Source organism: Carassius carassius, chromosome 24 (assembly GCF_963082965.1).
Source record: "Carassius carassius chromosome 24, fCarCar2.1, whole genome shotgun sequence".
NCBI classification, from domain to species: Eukaryota; Metazoa; Chordata; class Actinopteri; order Cypriniformes; family Cyprinidae; genus Carassius; species Carassius carassius.
In genome coordinates, this window is record NC_081778.1 from 21,405,402 (window position 1) to 21,417,892 (window position 12,491).

A 12,491-nucleotide genomic window follows, 5' to 3' on the forward strand; every position below is an offset into this window, starting at 1 on the left:
CCATATTGTGATGTACATCTGAGTGAAACATAAAAAAAAGTAGGGGGACTTGGTTCTATTGATTGAATATAAGCAGTTTTAAAAGCAAAACTGCAGACAACTGTAAGAAAGGGACCGGGTTTAAGTGGACTAATGACTGGAGAGGTTCAGCATATGTGACCAAAGAGATTAAGTTTCTCCAGAAGATCGAATTATGATATTTTGATTAAAGAGGTCAAAAACTTTTTAAATAATTAAATTCATGAATCACTCACAATGACATCAATAACATGCATTTAAAAAATACATAAGGGGAGTTTTTCGTTTATGCATGCCTTAAATATTTTGCTACCAAAAAAAAAAAAAAAAGATAAATCGGTTTTTGACATAGTCTCTCTGAACAAATCAAGTCAGTAAAATAAACTCCCAAATACTGCATAAGAGTCTGATGAATCAAGTGACAGTATGATTTTTCACTTTGCACCTTCTCATTTTAAAAAGCTGCGTTACTGGAAAAGTTCCACTACATTAAAAACACATTAAAGTGTTGTGACGTATGTGGTGTCCCATACTCTGAATTTGTGCTCTGCATTTATCTCACCCAACTGTACACACACAGCAGTTGAGTAATGAACACACACACACACACACACACCTGGAGCAGTGAGCATTTGGAGGTTTGGTGCCTTGCTCAAGGGCCTTATCTCAGTCGTGGCATTCACTCCTCCCACCTACAATCCCTGCCGGAACTGATACTCAAACCCATGACCTTTGGGTTACAAGTCCAACTCTCTAACAATTAGGCCACGACTGCCCCAACTGCAATTAACTCTCACACTATTTAAAATGTAAAAGTTAGTAACATCACTAATTTTTGGTTAGTTCCTCCCTAACACTGACTGTAACACATACCTTTGCACTCTTCAACAGTCACTGGATCATCAGAAGATGTCCAAGAAAGTTCCTCCCCCTGTGAAGAGACACAAAACCATCTGCCAGACATGGGTTCCTTCTGGGCTGACAGGAACTCCCCTTTCTTTGAACAACTCAGTTTACTCTGCTGGCACTCACTAAGACCTTAAGATATCAAAAGGACAAAAATGAAAACAAGACTTTAAACCATGAAAGAAAGAATTTGCCACTGAAACCTGTGATCTACATTTTGACAGATCTGCCATGTATAACTGCAGCCATCTACACCTGCTACTCTTGAGTTTGTGTGTTGGGCTTGGCCTGTACTCACAGTGAGAAGCACTGAAGGCTCCCTGGGCCACAGTGGATGTTCCAGAGGGGCAGGGAGAACAGAAGGCCTGACCTTCTTCCACTTGAAATGTATCACGCGGACACAAAGTGCACACACCACCACTAGAAAAAGAACCAGCTGGACACACTACTGCGTGTGAGAGAGGATAAAAACACAAACACACAGGGAACAGAGTGATTCAGTTTGGGTAATGATGGTGTCAAGTGGGAAAAGAGGAGAAAGTTAGACAAATACAGAACAAAGATTAATAATAGAGGAGGGGGGAAAGTTGTATGCAGTTTGAAATCTTACAAACACCTTCACGAGTACCTTCACACATTTTGCACACCACATTTCTATTCCAGTAAGCTAAAATATGCATTGGTTACAGAAAACTTTATAGGTGCATATTCGGAAACACTAGTAAAGACATTTTGCTTTATTGTACACAGGCTAGTCTGTCATTAAGACAACCAAGTACAGAAGCCAACCTACCACACCCAGTGGATTGTGGGAGCTGCTTATAGCCATCCGTGCAGCTAAATGAGGGAGGAATAGAAAGAGCGAGAGAACGCTCATAGAAGAAGATTGACCGGTATGACCCACTTTGGATTAACTCCTCCACGCCATTTAACAACCTCTCCTCACTAAGTGCCATATCTGAAAAATAAACACATGCATTAATTGCAAAAGAAAGCAGATGGAATAATAAACATTAATAATTCACAGTAATGCTAGTGTGAAATTAAATGCATCTGATTTAAGATATCAAATATGGTTACGTGTACAGAAATGGGCTAAATAAGGTGCAATAAAACAGTTCACACCAATGTCATGGATATCAGGGAGAGATGTTATTGGCAGGTCGGAGAGTCTGGCCTTAAAGGTGATGTGTGCAGTGACTTCCTTTTCATTCAAACACTCAATAGACACAGATGACTCGTCACAGACTGCAACAGAGCTGGTCAGGCCAGATGAGGTCAGCTAACACATATGAAGACACAAACAAGCAAGCAAATTAAACAGACATGCATATGTGAATAAAAGCCCTGGCTTTCTGAATGTCTTTTTAATAAAAGAGTTGCTGTCCTGCAAGCCAACAACATCTACATATTAAATATGACTCTTGCAGACTAATGACAATTTTTCCTGTTGTTTTTTGTATCAATCTAAAATTATATTAGCGGGAAAATTACTGTATTAATACTGTACAGGGTTTTCAAATTGGGATTCAGTGATCCCTTTCATAGCGTCAAAAAGAACATGGTGAGGGGAAAAAAAAAGATGGGAGGTTGCGTTCACACAGAAAAGTTTGTGTTCACTTGTAAAAGTTTGGTGTTTCCAAAAAATATGGCATTTGCTCACAAAGAACTAATTTCCTCAAGGAAACGCAAAACAAATATATTTTCTCCTCACATACCATATTTTTTCTATGACCATGTCCCCTTAAGGGCCCCGTAACACCCAGGGGTCTATGGAATTAACAACAATGGTTTTAATTATTTTAAAATATTACACAATATTACACATTTAAACACTTAATATTATACACATTAGTGGATAGACAAAGATATTAAGGATATAAGTATTGCCAACTAAATACAATATAAATATTTTAAGAATACATTTGAAAAATTTGCTTTCTCTTTAGTAAAATGAAAAAAATTATTTGATTTTAAAACATGTTGTCTTTATAATATTGTGCTGCTGCTTCTTTTTTCTTTCCTTCACAATTGTTTTATTCATGGACATATGTAATAAAACTGGGAAAAATGTGGGAAGTGGATTCCTCAAAAAGGAACCATTATGCACATCAAAACTGGGCATCAATACCCATCAAAAGAATCCCTGTAACTTAACAGACAGGACTGTACCTGTAGGCTGCAGAGGCCTGTAGCTCTCATGTCTCGCAGCAAAGCAGCCTGAAGCTCAACACTCTGGCTGCTGCAACTCTGCTGACCCTCAGCCAGGGACAGCTTCAGCTGTAAGGACACCTGCACTGTCTGCAAACCCTGAGGCTCTGATGGACATCACAAAAACTCAGTTGCTCAGCACAAACAGATAAAGAGTAATTAGAGCAACAAGATTTCATAGAAATACAAATCCCTTAAGGACATAATGCAATAATCTGTGAGTGTTTCAACAGGTAAAAAGGACAGTGTGTGTGTGTGTGTGTGTGTGTGTGTGTGTGTGTGTGTGGCCTTTACTTTGGCAAGCATAGGACTGTGGAGCATCATCAAGCCAGTTTTTCCCCTGGGGATCACACAGGAAGCTGGTGACAGGAAGGGTGTTGACATAACCTTGGTCACAGAACAGCTCACATCGCTGCGTCTGCTGACCCGCAACAATCACAGTGCTACACAGAACAGCACCATGGGAAATATCTCCAAATGGAAGGGGGCACTCAGGAACTGAAAAAGGAAACAAATAAGGGAAATCATGTTGCCACAAGCATATGGCACAACTTTAGATAAATGCAAAATGTGACCTAATTTACTTACTGTCGCAGGCTGGGGTTTGTCCTGTGCTGCGGTTGGTGCGTGTCGCTGGCAGTTCCTTTCCGCTTTGAGAAACACACCAACAGTAGGCCAGGTCACACTGCAGGGGTGAGAATCGCTGCCCGTCCTGCACACACTGAGGCTCATAGCCCACACCGATTTCTCTCTGCAATGCCAGAGTTTTCTGTAGAGAACACCAACCACCTACAACACACAACATGGGTCTGACATGACAATTTTTTCAATGCCTCGCTTCTTTACATGGTACTTAATGTTGATGCTGGAACAAAATTACTATCAACCATTCAGATATCTTCTGAGATCGGGCAAATATTCTCAACTTTTGAATAATGTCCCCATGTGATGAGATTAACAGCGGTTCATTTCTATTTACTATACTATATGTTTGGAATATTTAAATTTTTTTATTGGTTTTGAAAAATTCTCTTATTTTCACCAAGGCACCATTTATTCAATCAAAAATACAGTAAAAATAGTAATATTGTGAAATATTTTTTACAAAATTAAATTACGGGGTTCCCATTTAAAAATATTTTTAAATGTAATTTGTTCCTGTGGTGGACAAGCTGAATTAAAATTTTATATGAATTTAAAAATAGCAGGGGAAGGGACAGGCTTGGGATCGATTGACAATATATTTGACCAAATGAGGTTGTTGATCCAAAAAAATGCGGTAATAAATCACACTGTACAGAAGAATGGTTGAAACAATTACATTGCAGTTCTCCAGAAGGAGTGGTGATGGCAGGTTGGATGACTTGTCCGGTTATAGGACTTACGCACAACCCCTGTAAACGAACAGAACCAGGGTTTTGGAGTACCGAAAACTCACCGTCCTACAGACATGCATGCAAACACACAACGAGACAGACAAATATGAAATGTAAACCTTCAGTGGTTACCATACCATGTCTTTTGTATGTACAATACAATCCAAATAGTCCACAAAGAAAGCCTCACCTCCTCACATGATGGGCTGTATGTGTAAGTGATATTAAAGCTTGTTTGCGTCCAATCAGAGAGCAGGAAGTTACTTTGAAACCTTTGGCACATAGTTTGACCTGGGGGACAATTTTATTTTTACAAATCAGTTTACATATTAATTATTCACAATCAAGAAGTTAAAACACAAACAACAGAATTTAAACTAGCAGTAAGAATAACTACTTTGATTATTAAAATGTTTAGAGATACTCTCACACTGCCGAGAGGGTGCAGAACGAGACATCAGAGAGTCTGTGACGTATCTTCCCTCCTCATCAACACACCAGCAGTGACCTGTCAAACAGAGCAAAAACAAACTCAGGAGAAAATTAACTGCAAATACATTTTGTGATGTCACCAAGATTCTTTTTAAAGAAATTAATACTGTTCTTCAGCCACAATGCAGTAAATTAAAAAAAATATACACTACCATTCAAAAACTTGTCATCAGTAAGATTATTATTTATAAGAAATGTATGATTTTATTCAGCAAGGATGCAATGAATCAAAGGTGACAGTGAAGGCTTACAGTTTGTTTAAAAAATAATAGAAAACAAAGAATTAATCACATTTTCCACTGAAATATTAAGCAGCACAACTGTTTTCAACGTTGATAGTAAGAACATTTTCTTGGGCAGCATGATTTCTGAAGAGTCATATGACACACAAGACTGGAGTAATGGCTGCAGTAAATTCAGCTTGGCCATCACAGGAATAATTTACATTTACTGTAAGTGTAGTTTGTGTTAAGCCTTTCACATGAAGTTTTGTGATCATGATCAAATAGCATGCTCTCACCTGTGCTTTGGTAGCACTGATTGGGCAGCCACTGGCCATAAGCGTCACACTGTGGGATGTAAGGCTGGTATCCCAGGATTAAACTCTGTCTGTCTTTGTCATCGGCCATCAGTCTGCTCTGCCAGTAGAAATGTAGGGCTGTCGTGAAGTGAAAGCAAATTAAGTCTTAGTGTGGGCATTCAGATTTCGTCTCAAACTTTTGAACCCTGCTATACTTTCTTCTGCATTTTTATTTTTTTGTTACTTATATTTTGAGACTGATTAAACATTAGACTGTACTGGAATGAGCTGCGAGTCTCAGCGCAGAGTTGGTGTTGCTCAGCAGAGTCTGAGTGACGGGCATCTTTGAGGTGCGCATCTGCTCCAGCTCCTCTGGGCTCAGATAGACACTCTCAGCCAGGAGAAAACCATAACCCACAGGCACATGAGAGTCGTTTGAAGCAGAGATGAGCTCTTCAGCCTGCTTCAGGAACTCAGAGACCTGGTTTTGAACCACAGAACATGGACCTGGACCTGAAGAGACACACAAAAGAGATCTTAGGATGATGATTTAAAATAAATTCGAAAAAGAAATATTTGAAAAGATGTGGCAGATATGATTGTAATGGCACTACATACACAAATTACTATAGTGTATAACTCACATTTGGGGATTTGTCCAACAGGAGCCTTGGTTTCTGCTAGCATGTCTCCTTGAGAGTTAACGCACCAGCACTGACGCAGGTGAAAGCTCCCAAGAGGAAGAGTGAAATCTGATATCGGGCCTGGATAACCGGCATCCTCTCCTCTGATCAGTCTCCATAATGATAACGGATTCAGGAAAACGGATGGTCCATAAATGGCCTTGATGTTCCCATCTAAAATGTCAGATGGAATATCAGAGAACTTCCCAAATCTTGCCAAGACAGGGAACACGCGGTGCTGCCCAGCTTTGAACAATTCAGATACAAAGACTCTGAATGAAGCCATTGCTTCTGTGTTTCTTGCAAAGGCTCGCAGAATTCCAAGAACTTCTGAAACTGGCAAGTCTTGTCCGGAATTTATGATCCGAACCCACTCACGGTAGAACTCAATTGCTTGTTCTGGAGGTCCATCACACTGGATCTGATGCCAGCTGCCATCATTGGCACAACGAGGGATGTACACTTCAGAAAGCTGGGTTATAGAAGATGTATCAGAGAAAATAGAGCGGACTGTGGACAAGAATTGTTGGGTCGCTGTTGCCTGGCAGCTTGTTGGACCTAAAGAGGAATATTAATAAAACATGATATACAATGAGTATATGACTTAACTTAATCATTTAAATCATAACAAATTGTATTAAAAAGTCATAATCTAACTTTTACATTTCAGACTTGAATAATCACTGTTAATATGATTACATTCTGCATTTCCGGTTTCTGTAGTTGCTCATTATAGAAATAAGAGAGATAAAGAAAAAAAAGTCGAAATTGAGATTTATACATCATCATAAATAAGCTTTCCACTGATGTATGGTTAGTTAGGACAGGACAATATTTGGCCAAGATACAACTATTTGAATATCTGGAACCTGATCAAATCAATGTATTGAGAAATTCACCTTTAAAGTTGTCCAAATGAAGTTCTTAGCAATGCATATTACTAATAAAAAAATAAGTTTTAATATATTTACAGTAGGAAATGTACAAAATATCTTCATGGAAAATGATCTTCACTTAATATCCTAATGATTTTTGGCATAAAATAAAAACCAATAATTTTGACCCATACAATGTATTTTTTGCTATTGCTACAAATATAGCCCAGTGACTTAAGACTGGTCTAGTGGTCCAGGGTCACATTTTTGCATTTGGCAGATGGTTATATGATCTACTTTTTAAACTACGGGAATAAGCATAAAGTCACAATTATGAGAACCTAAAATATTCATAGCAGTCTTCTAAGGTACTAATATGTACATTTTAGAGGTAGAGGCTTTTTCACCCATTTTTCTGTAGGTTACATAAGTTTGACCCTGGCGTGTGTTCATTATTAAGCTAAATCTGTACACTGGCAATTTTATGCATAAAAAAGAGGAAATAACTTAACTTTGAGAAGATACCTTGTAAAACTGAAAGCACTTAAGCTCCATAAAACAATATAATAAAGCCTCTATAATGCATAATTGAGATGTTTGGCCAGTTGTTTATTACATATGTGCCAGATCATTGAATTAAATGCATGAATACAGGAATGATCTTCTGTAATTAATAATTTGTGTTTAGCATTAAGACTCACATTGAACAGAGCTTCCTGAACTCTGAATGCTGAGTTTTGTTCCAGAACGGTCCACGCAGAAACAACTTTTGCCAAGGCACTGAAGTGCAACATAAGCACCATCAGTCTTACATTTAGGAATGAAGACCTCAGATCCTGCAGAACTGCTGGCTTTGACTGCAATTGCCATCTGACGTTCTTTCTCACACTGGGATGAGCATCTCGGTCTGGACCCAGTGATGCGAGAACCTGTTATTTCCAGACCACGAGAGTCCACACACCAACACTCTGAGTCCTGACATTGAACTTCCTGGTACCGTCCATCCTCTAAGCACTGGGGCACATACAGAGTTGAGGTTGAAGTCACAGACTTGCAAACATCTGATTTCTGGAAAATGGCACGAAACAGTTGACCTAACTGGCTGCTTTCTTTTGCCTTCAACTGTTTGATTGCTTCTCGAAGTACAGTTAGAAATTGCTCATTCTCAAGAGCCATTGAAACAAGTTTAATCATATCTTGATTGTTTTTCAGGTTCACAGAACGACCAAATGCATCAGAAATCTCTTGGTCTAGTTTAAGACTGGCAGAGTCATCTGTAACTGTCTTGGCCAACTGCATCAAGTCGGTCACAGCTTGCATCAGACCAACTTGCCTGAAAAGTTGACTGAAACTCAAAGTACCACTGTTTCCAACAGTGCCGCTGAAGTTGAAATTGCCAGCGTTCTTTAGGAATTTTCCTCCAAAGAGATTCTCCTGGAGTCTCTTGGGATTCGGGGTATGAGCAAGAGCTTTCAGGGCAAGAGCCCCAGTGGGAAACATCCCTTGGAGGACCTCTGATAAGATGTCTCCGACCTTTGGACGCTCCAACTCTGGCAACGACTGAAGAAGACCAGAGTTGGCCAAAAGCTCTTGGAATTCAGGACTGCAAGTACCAGGAAAAGAGAGGGTGTCTTTGGAAATGGAGAACAAGTTGCTCTTGCTGAAGTCTCCAGCTGGGCCATAAAAAAGCCTGGAGAGGGCTTGTCTCCTCTCAGACAGGCAGTCCTTCACTCCTGTGCCTAAACAAACAAGAACCACAACATTAGTCAGTGCACAAACTCCATTCTGAATCACTCAAACAAGCTTAAGATCACAATATCTAAAAAATAAATTGCATAGTTAAAGCACCATGAACATGATTAGTTTGCAATATGTTCAAAGATATATTTTAATGTACTTTCTAACTACCTGGATATTACTTATGTTACTGATTAATATCAGTCATATCAGATTTGCTGTTACCAGAGATGCTGAAGAGGCATCATGGAACATAATGAAAATTCCACGAAATACACACAAAGGCCAAACTCACTACAATTTGGGACTCCATACTGGCGTGTGCCAAAGATTTCTTTGCCATCAGCATCCACACACCAACACTGTCCACCTAACTGACACTGGGTTGACACAAATGCTCCGTTATCAATACAGGAGGGTACAAAGCCATTGCCTGCCCGAGTAGCTGCGGCCTGTTCACTCTCACATGGGGTGGGACCTTTGAGAAAGAACAAAAGTTGGGTCAGTACCTATATTATTGTACGGATGTATCAAGTAAATGCTGGAGGGTAGATTTTAGTCCTGCACTGCAACAACAACAACTTCTATTTTTTCCCCCAAATTCTTTACATGTACAGGAAACAAATATTTATTAGTACATATTAGGTGGTGGATGAGGAGATATAGCAAAATATAAATACAAATTTTATATATATATTTATTATATATATATATATTTTTTTCAGGCAAATCAAGGAAAACTATGTGCAAAATTATTTAAGAAAAATAAACTTAAACTTAATGTATCTTAAATTTACTTGAAAACCGAAAAAATGTATATTCTTAGGAATAAGGAAAACAAAACAAGGCAAAAACAATGATTTGATATATGACAACATTATAGTGGCTTGCTTTTCAATGAAATGCTGCATACATCTAAATCTCCCGCTCACGGCCAGCTGGACGGCAAGGTAGCGACGCTGTAGGATCCTATACATGTTTGACTGTGCAAATGTACTTCCTGCAGTCTGGTCTGAAAACGCTGTGTCGTACACCTCATCCAACAGCAACTCCACACCTACACAGACCAAACAATTCATTTTTTTAACAGCACACAAAATGTCACAACTTGATCAGGGAAAACTAACGACAACTCAAACAGATATTCAGTGTTCTGCAAGGGCAAAAAAGGGCACAGTTTGCAACGGTGATAGTTTATGGATCACTCTTTGCAGTGTTTAAACCTACAAGCTTTTAGGTCCCGTTCTTTAACCTGAATGTAACTGAATAGGTGTGTATCACCTGTGCTGGGCATCTCTCTTCCACGACTGTCTGCACAGAAACAATAACTAGAGAGATCTGGGTAGGCCTTCCTGAAAGCACTGAATGTCTGGAAAACCTCTGGGTCTCTGTTAAAGTAAAAGAAATTTCAATTAAATGCAGATCAGGAAAAACCGTTGTACATGCTTCTTCTTTCAGACACAATACTGCTATCTGGTGGTTAATTATGTACTGCTTTGGCTGCTATCCCAGATACAGAATTGGCTGCTATCCCAGATACAGAATTGTAGCGCTAAGCCTTTGGAAGAGAATCTCTATTAATTCAATTAATACAATTTGAACTTTAAGTGAGAAAATAACCTTTATTTAGCAATTTTCAGTTTTACTATTACAGAATAATATACACTACCTTTAAAAAGTTTAGGGTCAGTAATTTCTTTATGTGTGGGTGTATATATATATATATATATATATATATATATATATATATATATATATATATATATATATATATATATATATATAATATTTTAATTTGGCAAAGACATATTCAAATGATAAAAAGGCAATAAAGACATTTACAATTTTGCAAAAGCTTTTTATATGCTGTACTTTTGAACTTTCCATTCAAAAGAATCCTGAAAAAAATATATATATACACATAAGTTTTACATAAAAATATTAAGCAGCACAACTGATTGCTAATAATAAGAAATGTTTCTTGAGCATGAATATATTAGAATGATTTGTGAAGGATCATGTGACCCTTAAGACTGTAATAATGGTTGCTGAAAATTCAGCTTTGCCATCACAGTAATAAATTACATTTTTCACAAAGTAGCGGTTGTACTGTAGTTTGGCTCGAATTAAATCTTACCAACCTCTAACTTTTGAACAGCAACCCGCATGTCTCACCTGTTAAATGTGTGTAACAGATCAAATATCATTCTGTCAGTAGTGTTGACAAACTTGCACTGCACGGGTAAGAAGCCCCCGTCATCTGAGCACTGAGGGGGAGAGGGTTCTCCGATTCCATGAAGGAGTCGCCGCTGTCTCACCTCACAAGTACCAGGACCTAAGGTCAAGGGTTAAGACGCATCATACAGCTGAGCAGAATATCTATTTCTGTCATCCAGAAATCTAAGATTCATAGCTATTTAACCAAATCTAAGAAGGTATGCTTCTTGCTTTTTCAGAGACCAGTGCATCCAGGGAATCAAATTAATACTACACTTAATAAATGCACTTACACTTTGAGGGCTTTCCGTTTTGCCTGGTTCCATAGATCTCCATGCCTTCTTGGTCCACGCACCAGCACTGGCCACGGGATGCATCACACTGCACCGGCTCGAACTCACCTGAGTCCAAACATGCTGGCACCAGGGTGATACCTTCAGTTTGCAGAGCCTGCTGTCTCTGGAGCTGGCATGAGGTTAAACCTATAGAGAAGGGACAGGATGCATTTCACTGATCAAAAAAGTTATTAAAGCAACTTTTTGTAACGCTGGACATGTTGAATTTTAAAGTTGAAATTTGAAGAATGAATTACAATGAACCGTGGATGCATTTTGTCGACTCCCAGGTATCTCGAGTCCTTCTACATTCACACACCAACACTCCCTGCCTCCACGATTACATTGAACATGCCTACAAGGATGTCATTATTATTATAACATACCTTGATGCATTTATGTAATTTCATATACAATATTGGTTAAGTTAATGCACCTAAAGCGGCCGTCCTCAGAGCACTGGGGTATGTGCTCATGTCCCTGTGCTGAACTGACAGCCCTGAGCTGCTCACATTGACTCAGACTCTCTGTCTCCAGCTGGTACTCTGAGGAGAAGAAACAGGTGGATGAGCTTTACAAACCGAAGCCTAATTACAGAACCTATATAGAATTAGAATAAACAATAATGAATAGACCGGACACTCACCTGAAATCTTTCCACATGTCAGCGTAAAGATGCTAAGCAGCGTTAAGGTTACACAAAGGAGTTTCATCTCTTCCATGTTCTGCATCTTCTCTAGGATGCAAGAACTCTCCTAGTGACTGCTACAAGACTGCAGTGTTTTTATACCATATCCAAGTATAAAATGTGCATTGTCATACCGGTTCAGCATTTTGCCTTTTTACGGATTTAACTATCAAAACACAAACCTCTCCAGCCTGGTTAGAGTACCTGGTAGTGAATAAGAACATTTTGGACCTTGTAAAGTGAGCAGCCAAGCTTGAACTTTTGAGAGTGCTTCTTTAAGAAGAACCAGCAACATCAGTCATCTGAAAAGCACTTTCAATAAAGCTGTGGGAAGTAACTTCTCTTATTTGGTTACCCCAATACTTTTATAAAGATAAAAATACCTTTTTAACATTTAAAAGAAAACAAATGTGACCTAAAACTTCCTAAATGA

At 38.7% G+C, this 12,491-nt stretch overlaps 1 protein-coding gene across 1 annotated transcript in view; it reads right to left on the reverse strand.

Annotated features, from left to right (window-relative positions):
* Nucleotides 1-12,101, reverse strand: part of tg (thyroglobulin) — a 31,862-nt gene extending 19,761 nt beyond the window's left edge. The window contains exons 1-22 of the mRNA XM_059508634.1: nt 12,017-12,101; nt 11,807-11,915; nt 11,628-11,725; nt 11,329-11,517; nt 10,994-11,153; nt 10,100-10,206; nt 9,732-9,875; nt 9,114-9,296; nt 7,783-8,820; nt 6,168-6,764; nt 5,803-6,036; nt 5,524-5,661; nt 4,942-5,019; nt 4,702-4,802; nt 4,457-4,577; nt 3,724-3,924; nt 3,430-3,633; nt 3,097-3,242; nt 2,050-2,206; nt 1,718-1,882; nt 1,223-1,372; nt 892-1,056 (exon numbers count right to left, since the gene is read on the reverse strand). Of these exons, the coding sequence (XP_059364617.1) occupies nt 892-1,056; nt 1,223-1,372; nt 1,718-1,882; nt 2,050-2,206; nt 3,097-3,242; nt 3,430-3,633; nt 3,724-3,924; nt 4,457-4,577; nt 4,702-4,802; nt 4,942-5,019; nt 5,524-5,661; nt 5,803-6,036; nt 6,168-6,764; nt 7,783-8,820; nt 9,114-9,296; nt 9,732-9,875; nt 10,100-10,206; nt 10,994-11,153; nt 11,329-11,517; nt 11,628-11,725; nt 11,807-11,915; nt 12,017-12,101 (4,570 nt within the window). The remainder of the gene's footprint in view (nt 1-891; nt 1,057-1,222; nt 1,373-1,717; nt 1,883-2,049; nt 2,207-3,096; nt 3,243-3,429; nt 3,634-3,723; nt 3,925-4,456; nt 4,578-4,701; nt 4,803-4,941; nt 5,020-5,523; nt 5,662-5,802; nt 6,037-6,167; nt 6,765-7,782; nt 8,821-9,113; nt 9,297-9,731; nt 9,876-10,099; nt 10,207-10,993; nt 11,154-11,328; nt 11,518-11,627; nt 11,726-11,806; nt 11,916-12,016) is intronic.
* Between the last annotated feature and the right edge of the window lie 390 nt (nt 12,102-12,491).